Source organism: Sinohyriopsis cumingii, chromosome 4 (assembly GCF_028554795.1).
Source record: "Sinohyriopsis cumingii isolate HCF-2022 chromosome 4, ASM2855479v2, whole genome shotgun sequence".
Lineage (NCBI taxonomy): Eukaryota > Metazoa > Mollusca > Bivalvia > Unionida > Unionidae > Sinohyriopsis > Sinohyriopsis cumingii.
In genome coordinates, this window is record NC_142964.1 from 21,912,583 (window position 1) to 21,934,287 (window position 21,705).

The window sequence follows — 21,705 nt, forward strand, 5'->3', positions numbered from 1 at the left end:
TCAAGTACGGCCACCATTACTAAAAACCGAAAATTCCTTCAGTGACCATCCCAAAACTGCGGAATAGAACTTGAGCAACCTTGAGAGAAAGTACCATGCCTTGAAGACCTTTATACAACTGATGCTCATCTGCTTTCAAACATGATCATCCTTTCTAAAAAGAATAAACTTTAGATGAGTTCTTCTTGAAAACAACTCAACAGAATTTGACTGAATTGTCTAGAAACCATTTAAATTTTTACAAATAATGTCAATCAGTCATTGATTATGGCTGCTGTAACTAAAAATAGAATAAACTTCAGAAGCTTTTAAATAACAACTAAAAAGATATTGACCAAATTTCACTGAAAGTGTTGTAGCTTGAATGCCCCTGAGATTTATACAAATGATGTTCAACCTTCAAATATTGCTGCTGTTACAAAGTAGATAAACTTTGTGACATCATTCAGTAATAGAGACCTTTCAGTATTGGATAAATTGTGATGAAGTTGTTTTCATAATATATGAAATCAGTGCTACTGATTTTTTATATGCCGACCTAGATTTTTTTGACAATTGCTTTTGTATTCAATCCCAATACTTGTCATAATTACAGAAGTTTCTTTTACTTTAGGCAAAACTGTTTTGTTGAGGCATCTAAAGCATTCAGGCGGCTTTACAAGCGTCCATACTTTCTGCCAACTGTTGTTGACATCCTAGATGCAAATTGGGTGTTTGTGTCTTCAAGTTACAAGGAGGAGACAATGATTCCTGTAAGTGAATAAAGTTATCAAAGTTTAAGCTAGTTTATTTCTTGGATCATGTTAATCACACCTGGTTCATACAGGTAAAGCAAATATCACTATTTACTGGAATAAAAATGCAATAATTAGAATTTTTGTAGGCTTACTGACTGTGCAGTTATATGTATTATGTTTGTTAGTAATGTTGTGAGCACTAATCTTGTAAATCCCCAATTAGAGAGAGTTTTGTTAATAATACCCATGGTAGAGAGTTTTGTTAATAATACCCTAGCTAGAGAGTTTTGTTAATAATATCATTGCTAGAGAGTGTTTTGTTAATAATACCCTAGCTACAGAGTTTTGTTAATAATACCCTAGCTAGAGAGTGTTTTGTTAATAATACCCTAGCTAGAGAGTTTTGTTAATAATACCCTAACTAGAGAGTGTTTTGTTAACAATACCCTAGCTAGAGAGTGTTTTGTTAATAATACCCTAGCTAGAGTGTTTTGTTAATAATACCCTAGCTACCGAGTTTTGTTAATAATACCCTAGCTAGAGAGTGTTTTGTTAATAATACCCTAGCTAGAGAGTTTTGTTAATAATACCCTAACTAGAGAGTGTTTTGTTAATAATACCCTAGCTAGAGAGTGTTTTTTTATAATACCCTAGCTAGAGAGTGTTTTGTTAATAATACTCTAGCTAGAGAGTTTTGTTAATAATACTCTAGCTAGAGAGTTTTGTTAATAATACCTTAGCTAGAGTTTTGTTAATAATACACTAACTAGAGAGTGTTTTGTTAATAATACCCTAGCTAGAGAGTGATTTGTTAATATTATTCAAGTTCAAGAATTTGTTAATATTACCCCAGTTAGAGATGGATTTGTTAGTATTACTCCAGTTAGAGATTACTTTGTTAATATTACCCCAGTTACCATATTTACCATACATGTTGGGACTCCATATTTCTTGGGACACCATAAATTAATTTGTAAAGTAAATTTTTTGGTGCACTGTATGTTCTAGGATACATCATTTTTATCAGACGTAAGTTGTGGGACACCTTTTAAATCATTCGAAAATTACATTTCAGAATATGCACTCCAACTGAAATTTTATTTTAAAATATATCAAACTGAGTACTTGAGATAAAACTCTTTAATCCACTGCGGCAGCATCTTGTCAACACAACCCTTCTCCTGCACATGTATGATCCATTCTTTCATGCATGATTATTATTTTATAGCTTTCTCATGCAGTGGAAAATTATTGTTTGAGGCAACACATTTGTGAATCGCAAACTACAAGGACTAAAGTCATATTTTTAAAAAAATATTTGCACAAGTCATGCAAATTCTCAAACCTTTAACCCCCATCTTATCGTCAGTCCATCCAAGAATGAGATCAAAGTACACTAGTGTTTCATCCATGTTAATGATCATATTGTCAGCGAAATCATTTTCTTCTCTTCTGGCCTCCACAAATTCATCAGATGATTTTATTTTCTTAAAATCTTTTGGACAATGCTGGGTCATCAATGTCCATGCACAAAGCGCTATATTGTGTCACTTTAAAAACTGTTCCATTGTTTCAATTTATTTTCCAAATATCCACACACAAAAATCGACACAATTAAAAACTCCAAAATCAAGTTTCCAAGGTATGTTTGCTTTGTAATAAAATGACCTTCATATTGATATCCTTTAACAAAGAATTGGCTTAAAAGTATCTGAAGTTGACTTCCGAGGTCGGCATGCTTTGTAATAAAAATAACCTTTGTCTTTGATGTCCTGTTGGTAAGTTCAAAGATTGAGTTTACTGCTCGGAGCCAGTTGTGTTTATTCACCACTCTGGCTTCTACAGAGGTTTCAGTAAGGTTTAATCACACATATTTGGACACCAGTTTTTTATTGGGGATGACAGAAAATCAATTAGGATTGTGTCCTCGTATGCATGTAATAGGTGGGTGGCAAAATTCAAAGGCATGCCAGTTGTGCTTGAGCTACATGCTGTGTAGGAAAAGTGTGCTGATATTTACAATGACAGAATTTAGTGGCTGATAGCCCCCCTCCCATGTGCATGTTGCCATTATAAAGTACATCAAAAGAACATGCTGCAGTAGCTGGGTGGCAAGATCTTATTCTGTTCTACCATACTCCCAAAAGAGACTGGGACTCTTTCCTTGTTTGCTGGTTATAACTGAACAAGCATAAATAACTGCCATAGCCTCAATTGACATACAAGTGGAAATGAGCAACATTCTCTTTAACAAATCTGATCATCAGGCTATAATAATTATAACAAAAATATAATTATGAAAGTAATTTATCTTCATTGTTAGATCACATCTCATAATTTCCTGATGCTGATAGCTCTATGTGGTCTAGTAATCAGTACCGCATTACTGTGATAATATTTATGTATTTAACATTTAAAAAGCCATTGGTCTAACCAAGCCATAATTTATCCATCTCATTTTTGGTTGCTTAGGAGACTTTACACTTTACCATATTGTGTTAATTTTGTCCTTTCTGATTTTTTTCCCCTTTCATTTCTTTGTAGCTGCCCCTGCCTGCATCATTAATGATGCTCATTCAGATCAAAGGGGAGGTAACTCTTTTTCTCCACCCAGAAGAGCACTGTTCCAAAACTTGCTTTCCTCTTCATGATACATTAAGAGAAGGAGAAATATGTAAGTTGTAGACATTTCTCTGTTTGATCCTTTGTTTAGCCTTGTTTCAGGGGAGAAATGATGCTGAGAATAAAATAATACAACCAGATTTATATCTACTACACATAGAAAATAATATGAGTCATATGAAATAAGCATAGCCCTGGATAAGGAGTCATTTTTATATTGACTGATATTTTGTGGATACCAACTGAGTGCTACTTAATACACTGAATGAATATATGCAGTAGTAGTATTGTGTGATGTCACATGAGCAGTTCACACAGGGGCATGTGCACATCCAATGCCCTCTGCAGAGTAAGTATTTTTGAGTTATGTGGAATATTAGTTTTTCTTTAAACAATAATAAACAATAACAAAAATATATTTTAAGCCATACATATTTATTAAGAAAAATTATTCTTATAAGCATTTGATTTTTTAATTGTTCTAAATTTTGAATTCCCAGCAGAAGCACTCATACTGAGTGAATCATGAGAGAAATTATAAATAGAAAACTGGAAATGAATGTTTTCAGCTGGACAACTATGCTGAAGATTGGTGTTACCATAATAACTCTTTTTGTGACCAGTTCAGTTGTTTTGATGCAGCACTGGTCTTAGAATAGTTCTTTTTGGTCTGTTTTGCTTATCAAGCTCATGTCAGTGAAGTAGATTTAATGTTTTATAAGATGCATACAAACCTTGATATCCAAAATTTAAATCGTGTATCTGTGTTATTGTAATGGTCACACCAAATCTGTGGAGGAAGAATACAGTGTTATCCCAGTACATTCCATTACATCATATGCATGATAATGGATTTATTTGAGTAGGTTCCCCTAAAACTTCAATCCGACTACATATAAGGATCTTATCACCATTCTAAGTCATTGTACTCCTGGCACTTAAAATAGAATGGCTTAAGATGAAGTATGCCCAAAGACAGCTGTAAAATATGTTTTTAGATTTACATAATAGGTGCTACTCTTGAAATTGGTAAAGAGGTCTTGGAAAAGTCATGGAACTTCATGTTTTAACGATTGCAGAAACCCTGTACTTCTTACTGGAAGAAAAATTGAATAGAGTTATTGCCCCTGTTTAACTATTTGCCGTTTGCTCTTCAGTTGCTTTATATTGGAGGGGAGGGGCATCCATGTCATATCAATACATATCTGGATTATTTTTTGTTCAGTGATGGTTGAAGAAACATATTCATTAAATGTGATTAAAGGACTATATTGAGTGAGGGATATCTTTTGTCCCGTCTCTTAAAGAAGGACCATTTTATGCTCTCATTCCAATTTTCTTAACATGCTGGTTGCCATGGAAATAGTGTCTTGAGAAAATATCAAGGAAGTTGCACATCTTTCATCTTTTGCTTGTATTTCTCATCCATACTGCCGATCTATAAATAATTCCCTGAATTTAAAATGAGGATATACATTCTTTCTTTTTTTCTTATTTTTCTGCTATAATGTTGCATATAAAAATGGATGTAATATTTTTTTAAAAAGATCTGAAATTACGCCTGGTAGTAGCCCTTGACAACTAACCTGATTTATAAGAAAGATCTGAAATGACCCCTGGTTATAGCCCTTGATGACTAAACTGATTTATAAGAAAGATCTGAAATGACCCCTGATTATAGCCCTTGACAACTAACCTGATTTATAAGAAAGATCTGAAATGACCCCTGGTAGTAGCCCTTGATGACTAAACTGATTTATAAGTCAACTTAAGACTATTTGAAATTGCATTGTAAACATAAGACAGTCATTCATAAAATCAAAAACTGTGTCTATCTAAAATATTGTTTAATATTGTTGGCAGATGAGGCCTTTCTTGTTCAATAAAAAATTTATGTTTGTTCACTTGTTCCCTTGGAATGAAACTGACCTTTATGCATATTTCCTTATATTTTCCCCACCAGACAGACACACACCTTGAGCCAACATATGATCACAAACGTTTATTTTTTCCACTGGATAGTGTACAGAGGGAGACAAAGCAGTCATGTGCACTAAATTGGAAATGTTTTAGTACCATAAATCAGATCCATTAACAAATGATTCCCTTGTCCAGTAAAACGGTTTCCATTTATTTGTGATAAAGTGGTAACAGCAAAGACATGCAAGTTGCACAAGTTCTTGTTGTTTCAGTTTTATTGAATGGCAGATTTACCTATGATAGTCAGTTCAGTCTTTACACCAATAATAGCAGTTCAAACAATAGCAATCCACAATTAAATTCCTCAAACCAGTTTGAGTGATTTGGTTATTTAGGGCAGTCATTGCCATATTTGAATTTTAGTGTCAAAATTGCTTCAATAGGTTTGTTAAAGGAAAATATAGATTATCTTTGATATTTTCAGAGGTAAGATCATATAAGTAGATGTGTATTATTTGGGTCATGCAATATGCTGTTGAAGACAATCTCAGTGTTATAAAAGAAAATCGATATTAAAACTGAGTTACATTCATGTGCAAGTTTCTAGAGCTTTACCAGCATGGTTTTAAATACTAAAAGAAAAACAAACACCAGAATTTCAGCGAGAATTTTTTTTATATAAAGAAAATACTGAAATATTATCAAAGAAGTATTCTTTATTTGCAAGCAAGGATATAACGGTACCTCATGTACATACCTAAACCACTTCCAATCCATTTGCCAGTCACATTACAACACAATCCTAGTGTACCTACCTAAACCACTTCAGACCACATGCCAGTCACATCAAAACAGACCTAATGTACCTACCTAAACCACTTCAGACCACATGCCAGTCACATCAAAACACAATCCTAGTGTACCTGCCTAAACCACTTCCGACCATTTGTCAGTCACATCAAAACACAATCCTAGTGTACCTACTGAAATCACGTCAAAACACAATCCTACTGTACCTACCTAAACCACTTCTGACCACACGCCAGTAACATCAAAACACAATCCTAGTGTACCTACTTAACATCAAAACACAATTCTAGTGTACCTAGCTAAACCACTTCTGACCACTTGCCAGTCACATCAGAACACAGTCCTAGTGTACCTACCAAAGTCATGTCAAAACACAATCATGGTGTACCTACCTAAACCACTTCTGACAACTTGCCAGTCACATCAAAAAGGTCCTAGTGTACCTACCTAAACTACTTCCGACCACTTGCCAGTCACATCAAAACACAGTCCTAGTGCACCTACCTAAACCACTTCCTACCACTTGGCAGTTACATCAAAACACAGTCCTAGTGCACCGACCTAAACCACTTCCTACCACTTACCAGTCACATAAAACAGTCCTAGTGCACCTACCTAAACCACTTGGCAGTCACATCAAAACACAGTCCTAGTGCACCTACCTAAACCACTTCCTACCACTTACCAGTCACATTAAACACAATCCTGATATGAAGAGATTGATTTTTCTAACAACATATTTGGGAAAATTATAATTTTTGTTGGTACCTGAATTATCCAGACGGAGAAAAGTTCGTTTTTTAATGTCTGGATATTTGGGTCAGTGATGATGCTTGTGGAACTGACACTGTGTATATATGACTCATCATTTACTTCATTCTGTAAAGTAGTTGATCCATAATAATTTCAAAGAATATTCTGTCTGATGGGTAGTGCATGCAAGCAGGTGAAAATTAGAAACAGTTTGAAAAATACATGCTATATATGATAAGACACATTTCCATATTAGACCTTTTTCTGAAACCTTCAGCCAGTGTTAATTTTGACTAGATTGGCATCTTTCCTTTTTACGAAAACAGTCAGTGGAAATATAAGAATGAGAATTATCTTTATTTAGAACTTATCATGAAGTTGTGAAGAATGCAAAAGAGGTTTTGATGTTCAGCAGTGACAATTTTATGCATACATCTATTATGTGTAATAACACAATAAAAGATACTTAAAAATCCCAAAATTATTTTTTTTTCTCCGTAATAAGTATTAGTCATTTGCCTTTTTTATTCTTTAATTCGAGAATTCATATGAGACAGCTGTAGCAGGCACATGTACTCATTTGTGTCAGCAAAATAGAAAAACTATTGAGAAAACCCAGTCTCTGTGGCAAATTAACACAATGTGACTGACTCGCATGGATCAAAACCTGCCCCCCCCCCTCCATTTCACCAATTCCATTGTTTTATCCTGATAATGTATATCAAAGTAAAGAAGACATTGTAGATTTGTTCTCAGTATATGATTGAAGTACTGTACTGATCATTTAATATCCACTTTTACATGATGTTTTTCTTTTGCTTCACATCATGTCTACTTGGATTGAATTTTGAAGGCTGCATGTCCACAGTGTCATGCAGTGAAATATGTTACATTCTGATTGGTGGTTATTGTTTGTCAAGTTCAGGGTAAAATAATGCTAATCAGAGCTAACTGTAGCTTGTTCACAGCATGATGCATTGGAAGTATTGGCATCCTGTAAAGGAAGATAAGGAGTGGATGTTGCCAATAATTTACTTTTATTCTAACAGAAAAGACTGACTGTTGCTATGGCAGTTTTGCATCTGCAAGAAATGCAGTGTGAATGATCTGGTCGTCAGTCATCTATGCTTTCACACTTGGACATATTCTAGTTAAGATTTTCTTTGCACAAGGAAATTGCACTATTTCTTGTTTTGATGATAACACTGTAATGCCTTCCAAATTTAAGTGATGGCATGAAATTGGTAATATGGTGTTTTTTTTTTAAAAAAAGTACATGTATTCCTGCAGTGTAAAACAAAGGGCATGGTAACCAAAATGAGTCCTGCATCAGATCAAATGAACAGCCTGAAAAGGTTGAATTAAAATCACTGACACCTAATGGGTTCTGTAGTTTGGAAGTTATGTTTTTCATTTATCGAGGTTAAGAATAGCATGTCTGTAATTCTGCATACTAGAAATACAAGCATTATGTCCACATATATAAAACCATACCACCCCACCAATGAGAGACCTTATGTGTATTGATATTGTGTTGCATTATGGTCTGTTTATCATGAATCATATCAGTATGTGGAAGAGGTGTATCAAATTAGTGGTCCCCTGACCAAATGAGGCAATAAATGGGTGAAAAGTATTCATGCCTTGTTATGAGGGAGGAGCAGCACCCTCTCTTTTCCACTAGGACAAAGAGTGAGTGTCACCCTTCTGTGAGGGAGGAGCAGTACCCTCTCTGTTTCACTAGGACAGAGAGTGAGTTTCACCCTTCTGTGGGGAAGGAGCAGCATCCTTTACTTGCCCTTTGGTCAGTTCATGCTGAACATGAGTAATGCCTTCCTGTCAGGGTGGAGCAGCACCCTTTCATTCTCCAGGGCTCATTGTCAGTGACAAGAACAAGCCACCTGGTAGGGGGAGAGCTATAAGGCTATTATCAGATCTGGGAAATTGTCTTTCAACAGATCAGAAATGCCTGACCAGCGCCCAGCACTGGTCTATGAGTACCTGTCACTAGTTATTGGAGCCCTTATGATATGGGGATAGTAATCTGGTCAAGACCTCCATCTCTTCAGACTGCCATTTCATCCTGCCGTAGATTGGGAATTCGTGAAGGGAAGGGGATCAGTTCCGCATCCCCTTTTAATCCTCTAAACCTTGATTGTATGTGGGGCCTTCCACCACAATAAGTAATTGGCCCTTATCCTGTATGCAGCCTTGGACCTACATCTTCAATGTATGAAGTTGGGTCTAAAAAGAGGGAGTGGGATCAACCTCAGGATGGGATAGAGTCACTCACTCACCTGCTGAGTCTGTTACTATGGACAGTCTGTTACTATGGACAGTCTGTTAGATTCAGGTGAGAAGTTATGGTCCTCTTGACCCCAAGCTGAACCTTCTCCCTTCTGGTTTCCCTACCTCCTCCCATCTGATGGTCAAGGCAGCAGTGGAAGAATAGTCCAGGTCTTTTGACAAAACAGTTAACAAAATTTACCTTTCTTTGCTGATGATCTATGTCCCAGGCTACCAGGCTCTAGTCACACTAGAATTCTTTCTAGCTTGGAGAAACTTTCTGGAGTTTAATTCGCAACAAGATCTCTTGTTCCTTCTTCATTTGGTGACCACTCTTGCGGCCTAGTGGTTAGAGCATCCGCCTTGGATGCAGGAGGTTGTGGGTACAATCCCCGGCCGAGTAATAATAAAGACTTACAAAAATGGTACTAACACAGTGTTTCTCAAACTTTTTTGTCTTGCGGCACACCAAAAAGATCTAAAAAAATTTCATGGCACACCTGTATAATGGGCTGCATGTATTTATTATTACACTATTATTATAATTAGAGCAATCGAGATCTCGCACAAGCCTAGCATTCAAAAGAAACCAATGAATGACAGACTGACAGAGTTTTCATTTTTATATATGTTACTTTTTTAACTTTTGCGACATTGATTTACCATTTAATTTTTTTATATGTTCAAGGTTTCAAAATGCTAGCAATTTTAAATATCTTTCAAAACTCCCATGGCACACCTGCAAATCTCTCGCGGCACACTAGTGTCACAGTTTGAGAATCACTATACTAACAGCTGCCTCGCTTGGCACTCAGCATTAAGAGGTTAGTGTTAGGACTGGTCGGCCTGGTGTCAGGATAATGTGACTGGGTGGGACATCATGCTACATGTCTGCATCATGATGCCCCAGTGCTAGACATCACTATAAACTGCCACATTGCAGACATCGTAGCGACATGACTGAAAAATTGTTAAAGCTACGTTAAAAATCCAAATCACATCACATCACATCTTCATTTGGTGGATGATTAAGGAGCATTCCCAAAGGTTTAGTAAGGGCCAGGAGTTTGCATGACAGCGTCCCCCTATATCTGTAGATTCTTGGTCTCTGCATTTAGCTATAACGTTCATACCCTTCCTGACGCATTAAACCTCCCATTTTGGATGCCAAATTGGCACAAGTGGGTATTTCCACTCTGACATGGACTCCAGTTAAAACACTTGAAGCTAGAATAAAAGGCTAGATTAATAGTAACTGTAGACTCGCATGCCTCATGTAAGCATGCTTCCTGCAGTCAGTTGCCCATCATTGTTTATTGGGAGCATTTAGAAAAACATCTAGTATTTATAATCCTTGTCCATGGCCTTATCAGCAGAGCTGATCCACATCAGCAGGGATGTTGCGCTGAATACAACCAAGGTCTTTCAGGAGCACACTAAGAACCTTCTGAGGACTGCTACCCTGGATAAAGAAACTTGTCCAGAGGCCTTGTTCCCTCCATAGCTTAACAGGATTTTAGAGACCAACTACAATGGTCCTTCACAGCTGCTCCTGGCCAATTGAAACCAGCCAATAAGCAAAATCACCCTGACTAGTCATAGGACCCATATGCAGTGTTCCTTAAAGCCATAGAGCCTGTCAGTAAAGTCACAAGAGCTCGCCCTTTTGTACCTTATAAGGGTCCAGAAAGGAAGTTTTGAGGGCCTTTCGCTTTTTTCAAAAGACAGGTGGATAGCCCTAATTACTCGCTCCCTTTCCTGCAGAGTATTCCTCTTCCATGGGCTTCCATTGATGCTACACTAAATCTCTTTTCAGAGGCTTTGCCTGTGCTGTGTATATTTAATTTATATTGTGTGCTTGACCTTTGTCAATGATTGAGGGTAGAATTTTGGCCTTTCTGATTATTGTCATGTTTTTCAGATGTTTGCATGAATTTGAGTTCAGGATCTAGCCTTGATCATGACATTAGAATGTTCTGGAAGAAAACTTGTTGACACCATTTGATAGAACTTTCCATTAGAAATTACCCACATTCAGTTCATTTTGTTGTGTCATAGATCAGGTCTGTATATAAAGGACTATATTAAGAAATTGTTCAGTCCTGTTTTAATATCAGTATATGGTAATTTGTCATCAGAGTTTATTGTTGTGTTCAGTTATAATTTGAGAGGAATTATTTATTTAAAGTATTCATTAGAATTACAAAGTAAACTTATTATATGTTGATTTTACTAAACTTGCTGGTATTGCTTTGGTTTTGCTTTAGGCCATTAAGTCACAACAGTCTGGCATAATGGTCAATGGCTGGGTCCTATCTATCATAAAAGATGTACATAATTTTTGGGATCTTTCTCATCTAGTAAGGTCCCCCATGTTCTTTGACCTATTGAATCAAGTGCAATGAAAAGATTAGTACAGTTCAGAAGGATACTGTGGCGAGGGTGTTCATCGACCAATCTTCTACCTACTATTCTTGCATTTTCCTGGTACCAACGAAAGCAACCCAGGTGAAAGTGCAAATTGTGCAAATTTGTACGATTGCACACACTTATAAGGCAGTGGTGCATAAGAACTTCCACTAATAAGTTAAAAGTCTTGCATATAAACAATGTACTTTGGACACTGTACAATTCTTATTTAGCTGTCAACCCTTCAAATTTATGTCTTTTGGGAGGCAACTGTTAATACATCAAAATATTTCAGCTTGACTTGAATGGCTGTTAGACCAAATAGATACATGTTATATAGACTTGATATATATGGTTGGGTCCAGGAACAAGAATTCTGTCATAGTTTTACCCTTGCTTGACTGTTTAAAATGTGGGCTACTTAGAAACCAAAGCTAGCAGACTCCCGACATGGCTAATCTACAGAAATGATTTTGTAAAGCAGATATGGGTTGATGATAGTGATGATGAGAATGATTTTGAAAGTTTTGAAGTATATCATATTACTGGAGCAGGGAAAGAGTTACTGGAAATACCAGTGAGTGATTTTAAGCCTGGGCCTGGGCAGTCAAAAACACATTCTGCCAGAAGTGGAATTGTCTCTTTGATTATGCCTTCCCACCATTCAGAATGATTCTACTTGTACATCACCAAGTAAGGAACTAAACTGCTCAGCTCCTTTTGATAGACCGTCAATGGCCCAGATAATAGGTATTTCACGCTGCAAAACCTGGTGTTTCACTTACTAATGCATACATGTCAACTTGTACGGTTTACCTGTAATTTGTACATTTTTTGATTTCATTTTCGTCAGTGTATGGCTGCATTTTGTACGTTTTTTTTCTTATAAAAATTCACTTTCTTTATTTTTACTTTTTTTTGTGTTAATCCCGGAAGTCTGGACATAATTTTTTTTTAAGATCGAGTGTGATCCAGAATCTTTTTAAGCTATGCACAATCAACATGAGGATAACTCTAATATGCTTTGGAAAGCGATGGAAGCTGAGAATACCGAAATCGGGTTAAGTGAAATTATCTTTATTTAATGAAACAACTGAAAATAAATTAATATTGAAGAAAGTGTTTAGATAGCTTCATTTTGTTTAAGATTCTTATGATATTTTTAACCGATTTAGGTATTCCCAACTTCCATCGCATTCCAGCCAACTGAAATGTAGGCCAACAGAACTTAAAAACATGTCCATTGGCTTTGGTGGAAATTTGAATATATTAGGAAAAAGAAATCAGTGTAAGTAAAGTCGAACTAAAACTTTCTTACTTTAGTTTGTAGAAAAGCGCCAATATGGGATGCCAAGTATGTGTGATGTTCCTAAGTTAATCAATGTCGGAACACGCTACACAGCGCTATCATTGAGCAATAAGACCTCAATGCTAAAAAATAAATATCAGGTTAAGATCTTATATTCTAGAAGTAAGGGTTGATCGAAGAAAAATATAAATATGTAATAATGAGGTCATGATAAATCCAAAGAAGTTAATAGTAAACCTTGAAAATTCGTTTTTCAAAATACCTTGCACATATCATTTGTTTTTACTGGTAGCAACACATTTGTTTTTTAGTTGCTCCATACCTGGATCATGAAGCACTTAAAGATGAGTTTGAGGATTATTGCATGCTGCCTGCTGGGTGTGTGCATGTATTAACAGTCGATCGCCTCAAAAGGAGCTTTGTAGTTAATGGCTGGATATTATCAGCCGATGGCATCCACTTCCCAAATCTGAACTTATTTATTCAGCGACTACTTACCTTGTCACACAACAAAGCAGACTGAAAAATCTTTTTCTTTGATGAAAAAATACATTCATATTGTAGGAAGTCTCTGAATGCGGGCACATAGCGTCATTTTTACAGTGTAAAATAAACATTGACACCTGCTGCATAGACTTGAAAACCCCTGATTACATTTTGAAAAGTGCAAAGGGTGTATGTGTTGCATATAATAATTGTGTGTGTGTGTGTGTGTGTGTGTGTGTTACAACACACTGAAAATCAAAAGAATGAAATAAAGTTTCAGATATGTAAATAATTATGTAAATGTGTGTAAAATTAGTTTGTTTATGGCATTTGTTGTTTTAAAACTGTTGATCTTATATAATACATGAATACGTTTATTCATGTCAGGTTTTTTTTTTGGTCTCTAAGGTTTTTATTGGTCTGGCATACAGGTTTTCATCTCGACTGGTTGATAGGTATGCTAATGCCTAGATGGAATCTCTCGGGTGTTGTGTCTATGAACCATTAGGTGAAGCTTCCTTCAAGAACCTTACCCTAAAGACTGCTTTCTTGCCTTCCTTAGTGACCATGAGATGAAGGGACAGGATCCATGCCCTGTCCAAAGAGCAAGGCAACATACGATTCAGTTGAAATTGGAGTATTTTCATTTCTTTGCTAGGCTAGCCAGGTTTTTTTTAGTGAAGAAATGTCCATCATTTGCTCCACTCCTGATTGAGATCTCCACTTTGTAATCTGCCCCCTTGCCGATTTTGTGCAACATTTTATTTTTTAGCCTGTTGGGACATTAAGTCGCTGATTACATATATCAGCTTAAAAGGAGACATTCCAAACTTATTCCCCATGTTTGAATTAAGTACTTATTTAAAAGCCACTTTATATTATAGTTTTACTTTGGACTTGAATGAACCATAACCACCAAACAGAATTGAATGAACAATAACCACCAATCGGAATTGAATGAACAATAACCACCAATCGGAATTGAGTGAACAATAACCACCAATCGGAATTGAATCAACAATAACCACCAATTGGAATTGAATGTAACATATTTTACTGCATGGCACACTGGAAGTCTAGCCCTCATATTCGGTATAAGTGAACAAAATATGAATCAAAGTGAAACTTTGCATAAATGTGGTTATAAAATGATAAGTTCTTAAATCATACATGGGGAACAAATCTGGAATGTATTCTTTACATGGAAATATGTAATCAGTGACTAACCATATTTATGGGGTAAAATAATCAGCAAGGAATGGGGGAGGTGGGCAGATTTCAAAACATGTGAGTCTCCTTGTGTTTGCTAATTTGTTGAGGTCAAATGGATGTTGCCAGTATTTTTTCTTTGTTCCTGACATAAATAAATGCATGTGCCTGTTACAACTGTCTCAGATGAATTCTAAATTTAAAAAATAAATAAATGCACGTGCCTGTTACAACTGTCTCAGATGAATTCTAAATTTAAGGAATAAATTGCAAACACCTATTCATTGTTCACAACTGCTGAAGAATTAAACACCTTGTATTGGGTAAATATTGTTTTGTATTGATTCTTCACTTCTTTTATTGACATGGAAAAAATATCAATGTATGTTTCACCGCTAGAGTTATTTAACTGATTTGTCAGTTTAGTGTATTATTTAAGTTGTTGATTCATCATTTTAATGTAAATTTAAGTTGCTGATTTATCATTTTAATGTATTATTTAACATGATGATTCATCATTTTAATGTATTTTTCAATTTTTCCAGTATAAGGTTGCCAAGAATTTTTTTGTTTATGAATGATGTACATTGCCAAGATAAATAAAAATACAAGTACCTGCTTTTATTTTCAGTTCTAGTGACTGACTTCCTCTATGACATCAGTTACCAGCCTTCAGGTGTAGACGAGAGTATCACCATTGGAGTGTGTGGCCATCATGACTAAGATGCAGCGATGTGAAATTACAAATTCTATTTGAATTTCAAATGCCAGAATACCGCCATGCCATCAGAGAGTAGGAGTTGAAGCATAGAAATATATTATAAATGAATTTAATGTTTCCAAACACATCCTGCCTTATTAAGTGACATGAAAATAAGAGCAATGACTTATTGGTATCACAAAGTAACCCGACAGTATGTTGAAGCTGTACATTTACTCTCACTTTTGATGTTTTCATCTTAGTATTGAAAATTGCCAACAGGATGAAAGGGTAAAATTAGTACCTGTATCATCTTAATCAAGTTACACTCATGTGATGACAGATAGTATTATTGTAAATATACTACACTGGACCCAAAATGTGATAAAAGGGAACAAAAATTAATTTTTGAATACTAATTTTGCATACATGTGAGATTTCAGGAGATAGGAGACACCCTAAAACTGGGGGAGGTTCACATGTATGCAGACAATTTTCAGGATTGATTCACCTATTTTATATCTTGTATCTGTGTTGTCAGAGTGGTTGAATTCCTACCTTTATCTCAAACTTTTTGAAAGATAGTAATTTCAGTGTAAATGTAGCACTCCCACCCCCTTTCTGAAAGCTGTGTTAAAGATATACAGAGATGCCTATCATCCCAAATATGTTGTGAATGTCCGAAGCTGCTGAGCCTGTTCATGAATCATGCTACTGTATAAAAAAATCTTGATTTTTCATTTTAAAAAATAAACCAAAAGAAAATATTTGGCAGAAGTTGAAACTATATGCAAGTATTTTTGCTCTTTTCACGTCTTTTCTGGTGTAGTAGTCAAATTTATCCCCCTCTAAAAGTTTCCCCAGCTGAAAGTTTACCACCTGGGAAAATGATTACCACTTCCAACTACCTTCTCTCCAGTTGACCTTCCGGACATGTTTGCAAATTTCTTGCGTGACAAAGTACAAACCATTAGAGATAAGCTTGACACCACAATTTCAATTGACTCGTCGTCACCATACAGTTGGGATACAGAATTTGAGTGGCAACTATTAGCAGCATTTGAACCTGTCTCTATGGATTTTGTATGTACAATCCTGATGAAGAGTGCACCAAAGTCATGTGAACTTGATCCAGTTCCAACATCACTGCTGCTTGAGTGCTTAGACCCAGTATTGCCTTCATTAACTGATGTTATTAATACCTCACTCTCATCCGGGGAATTCCCATCATTTTTCAAAGCTGCCATTATAAAGCCTCTGCTGAAGAAACCAATACTAGACCATAACGATTTAAAGAACTACAGCCCAGTTTCTAATCTCCCATTCATATAAAAAATCTTAGAAAAGGTTGTTCTATCCCAGCTTATATCTCACCTGATTTCAAACAGTCTTTTTAGCAATGTACAATCTGGATATCGCCCTTGGCACAGTACTGGAACTACTCTTCTAAAAGTAGTTAATGATATTCTCTCTGCTTTGGATAGCGGAAAGATTACAGTCCTCACCCTCCTTGATTTGTCTGCAGCATTTGACACAATAGACCATGATATATTACTTCACCATCTCCAGCATGTATTTGGCATTCATGATAAAGCCTTACTGTGGTTCAAGTCCTACTTGGTCAACAGGATACAGATTGTGTCTGCAAATGGAATACACTCCAGCCCAGTTAATCTATGTTGTGTTGCACAGGGGTCTGTTCTTGTACCTGTTCTCTTCATTCTATACACTCAGCCACTCTCAAGTGTCATAGATCATAATCCAGTGTCTCACCAATTGTACGCTGACAACACCCAAATATACAAATCTAGCCACCCAACTGAAGTTGATGCTACCATCCAAGGTGTACAGAGGTGCATTTCTGATGTGAAATCATGGATGGCATGTAACAAGCTGCAGATGAATGATGATAAAACTGAGGCCATTCTGATCACAACACAAAGACTTTCTCATTCACATCCTTTACCTCAAACAATAAACATTAGCAACACCAACATCAAATTCACACAATCAGTATGAAACCTAGGTGTTACTCTGGACAGTACTCTCACATTGCACCAGCATGTCATGAACATATGCAAGGCTGCATATCTTGAGCTGAGACGCATCAGCTGAATTTGCTAATATCTTTCAGGTGATGCCACTAAAACACTTGTGTGTTCATTAGTACTTTCAAGACTGGACTATTGCAACTCAGTTCAGTCTGGGTCATCTCAATATCTACTCCAAAAAACTTCAAAAAGTTCAAAACACCGCTTCTCAGATCATACTTAGAGTACCACGCTCAGAGCACACCTCCCCGCTGCTCTGTACCCTACACTGGCTATCCATTCGATCCAGAATCAGACACAAAATTTGTTCTCTATGCTACGTTTCACTGACAGACTCCAGTCCAACATACCTTTCCGATCTCACCCATGTGTACACACCAGCAAGATACTTACGCTCCTCTTCTGACAATCGTATACTCATTATTCCCACTATGAAAACAAAGTCGTATGGACAGTGTTCTTTTGCATACCAGGGCCCAGTAACTTGGAATGAATTGTCCACTGAACTTAGACACAAAGACACAGTGATCCCATTCAAGAGAGCTCTTAAAACTCACTTATTTCGACTGCAAGAATAAACGTAAAGACCTAATAATGTTTCCTACCTTAAATATTTTCAGCATGTTTTTTTTTATGTTTTCTAATTTCTTGGTGTTTGTTTTTTGTAATAATATCATTATATATGTTTTTTATGCTACAGGTGTCGTCTAATGTTGTAAAGCACTTGGAGCATCTAAAGATTAGGTGCTATACAAAGTCCTCATTATTATTATTATTATTATTATGTGATTCTTTCCTGTCTCCAAACAATGGGCTAGCCAATTCTTTCCTCCTCCAGCTGAAAGTTTAGAATTGGCTAAGTGATTCTTCACCCCCTCCAATTATATCTTTATACATTTTAACAACTAATTAGCAAAACTAATTTTATAAAAGCATAAAAGCAGATACTAATTTTAAGAATTTTATAAGAACAAATTCCTCCCAAAAATGAGTATATTTGTTTCTGAAACTAATATTAAAATAAATGTTACAACCTACTATATTAACAAAAAATATATTAATGCCCTTTCTTCATTGATGGGGTTTATATGTTTTTATCATTTTGTTTGGATTTTATATATAATTAGAATACAAAATGAGGAAATATAACTATTTTAATGTCTCACTAGGAAGAAGTATGATTAAAAAGAAAACGAGAAAGTTTGCAGCCAATATTTCTCAAGTAGCAAATATTAACAAACACAAGGAGTTAATTGGTCTGAATGTAACAAAAAACTAAAAATGCACAGCTCCACCAGAAGAGAAATTCAGTGAAATAAATCCTTTAAAACCTTTTGAAAAGGTGTTCTTATACTGATGAAGAATGCCAATAAAATAAGGAGATTTGGCTGCAAACTGGCACCATGATGGGTGGGTTCTTACATAGTAATAGACATTCTTACAAAGATCAGGGTAAAATTACAAAATGAACATTGTGGCAAGCTGCTAACATCTATCATTGTAGCCATTTGAAACTTTATACAAGGAGACCAGCAATGATAAAAGCCACCACCACCAAATATGCCACAAATTCCAAGCAGTGAAAGAACTACTGAAAAGACACGACAGAAGACAACATCATAGTTCAACTTATCCAACAATAAGTAATAGAAATAATGGTAATCCACCAAAAGTTCTTAAAGACAAACGAGTCAACAATTGAAAAGATTGCCAACAAAATTTCCAAGGAGGCCCCAGGGACACAAGGAGAACAAAAACATTATCTTCGTTCAACCTGCAGAAAAACAATGCAAAGACAAGTTGCAGGAAAATGCAAATCAGCTTGATGAAGCGACCAAAGTATAATTTACAGAAGTATTAGCCCCAACAAAGCTGCAAATTCTACGAGGTGATGGTAATTTCAGGAAGCGAAGAAAGCTAAAACATTTACTGTAATGGTACTATCAGGCATATCCACTAGACAATGGTTACTAAAATGCTTAGTAACTTCCCCAACAGTAATGTAAATAAGTATTTACAGGACAGTAATATGGAGTTAAATACTGTCTGGGCATCACTGTTATCCACAGACATTTATGTGTATAGTGCAATTGGATCAAATTCCAAAGGAGTTGATCAGTATGGTTGGTTGAGGTACCCAGCATCCTTTTCCTTGGACACTTTCACTCAGTCTGGAGTTTATTTACAAAACCTTGCAGATGACCATTTTAATGTAGTGTTTGGTTGCTAAGAAGAAGCATGAACATTAATTAAAAGTTGAGTCTTATTCCATGTAAGTGATTTTTGAAAGGTTATTATTCTGAAATTGTAATCCATGTTATCTTACTAATGTAGAGGCTTTTTTTAAATGAACCCTGTGTGAGAGTTTGTTAAGTGAACCATTACATGTTTTCTATTTCACATGTGAGCCTAAAGCAGATTTGGAGAGAGTCCGTTAATGAAAAGAAACCAATTGGTTGTAGTGGGGAAAGAATTGGCTAGCTGATTCTGTTCCCCCCATTTGCTAAGTGACCCATTATATGTATGATATTTCACTTGTAGACCTTAAGTGTATTACCAAAGTGTCCATGAATGAAAGAAAGTATTTTGTTGAAAGGGAGAATTAGCTAGCTTTTTCTGTCCCCTTCACCTTTATTAAAATGACCCATTGCATGCATGATATTTGACAGGTGGATATTAAACTTATTTCCAAAGAGTCCATTAATGAAAAGAAACTAATTGGTTGTTGGGGTGGGGAGTAAGAAATAACTAGAGGTGAATCTAGCTTATTGTAGGGGGGAAAGAAATAACTAGAGGGGGAAAGAATCAGCTAGCTGAATAATGGCATTAAACCCTATAACAGCAACAACAACTAATTAGTACATTATAGTCAGGATTGTGTTGATGTGCCATTACACTGTGTTTATGCTACATACTATATTTTTGCAGGTTAAGTTAGCATTACTTTATTTTAATTCTAAGTTATTTTACATAGTTTTGAACAGGATACCAACGATGGATGAAAACAAGAACAAACCTCGGTCCAATGACTGTTCCAGGGTGACCCATCCACATAAACCTCAGTCCAGTGACTGTTCCAGGGTGACCCATGCTGGAACATTTTATGGAGATCCTATAAGGCATAATGGGGAAGAAAATTAAATTGAGAGTGTTGTATTTGCATTGAAAATTCTTTCTTTATTATTTCATTTTTGGTGGGAGGAAGCACGTCTCATCCTACAGGAGAATGTCTGTTGTTCATTCTTTATCTATCCATCCATTAGCACCAGTTATTGCCACTTTTCATAATTTCTTTTAAGGATTGCCATGAAACTTTACACACCCATTCTTCCCATGGTCTAGCGGGTTATAAATGAAAATGGTGCTGTTCAGACATACATAAAGGCTATCTTGACACTCTTGATATTATTACTTAAAACATGGGTATTTTCTGCAAGATTTCTTGCTAGGGATGAAATGATACACGACTGCCATGTAAGAATACAATTCATGATACACAACCTACAGTATGGTACATTATCAATACAAAACCTTCAGTATGGTACATTATTGATACAAATATCATCTTATCTTTTTGTCTTTTCATCTTTAGGTCTCCCATGCTAGGGTAGTGTCAATGTATATTAATATATTGTTTGTATTTCTAGCATGCAGATTACAATCATAGATGTATCATCTTTTCATAGGCCATTCTCATCCTTGATAAAATGAACAGACTATCTGTTAGGTGCCAGTGATTTTTATTCAGCCTTTTAAGCCATTTCAGACTACTCCATTTGATAAGGTGCAGGACTCGTCTAAGCTACCATACCCTTTCTTTTGCACTGCATGAATGCTTTTAAAACATTTTATTAATAATGTCACGTCTTCGCTTAAATTTTGAAAGTATTACAGTGTTATCTTTAAAATAAGAAATATTGCAGTAGTGAAGGAAAACTTCAGATTTATTCCCCAATCACATTACATTAGGAATATTAGCCTGCTACCTTGTGAATCGAGCCCTACTAAAAGATGAACATGTCCATAAAACGAAGGGCAATAACTCTTGCCCATTACCTCCCCTTGGCACTGCCAGCTGAAGCCAGATTTTAGCTTTACAACGGTACTGATCACATTGTACAGTTTATCCTCCAATAATTAAGCCATTTTTGTGTTCATATTTAACCATTCGATGTTTCTGTTGAATCTTTTGTGTGGACTCATCATTCTGCTGTATCCTTTTTCAATTTCTACCATATTTGAATGATTTTGTCACATTTAGGGAGTTTGTCCATTTAAGAGCACATCACATCACACTATTGTTGATCTATGCAAGGACATTACAAGTTAGTGTGACCCTGGCTTCTTCACAAACTTCATTTGTAACAGTTAGTTTTAGCGAGTTATCTACATGCTGCATTGCAAATTTATGTT

General features: G+C 35.8%; 1 protein-coding gene across 1 annotated transcript in view; it reads left to right on the top strand.

The window, feature by feature from the left end:
- Positions 1 to 20,461, top strand: part of LOC149800794 (uncharacterized) — a 48,135-nt gene extending 27,674 nt beyond the window's left edge. Inside the window, exons 5-7 of the mRNA XM_089954789.1 lie at positions 614 to 752; positions 3,282 to 3,411; positions 15,173 to 20,461. Coding sequence (XP_089810915.1) covers positions 614 to 752; positions 3,282 to 3,411; positions 15,173 to 15,264 — 361 coding nt within the window. The 3' untranslated portion in view covers positions 15,265 to 20,461. The remainder of the gene's footprint in view (positions 1 to 613; positions 753 to 3,281; positions 3,412 to 15,172) is intronic.
- Positions 20,462 to 21,705: the final 1,244 nt, after the last annotated feature.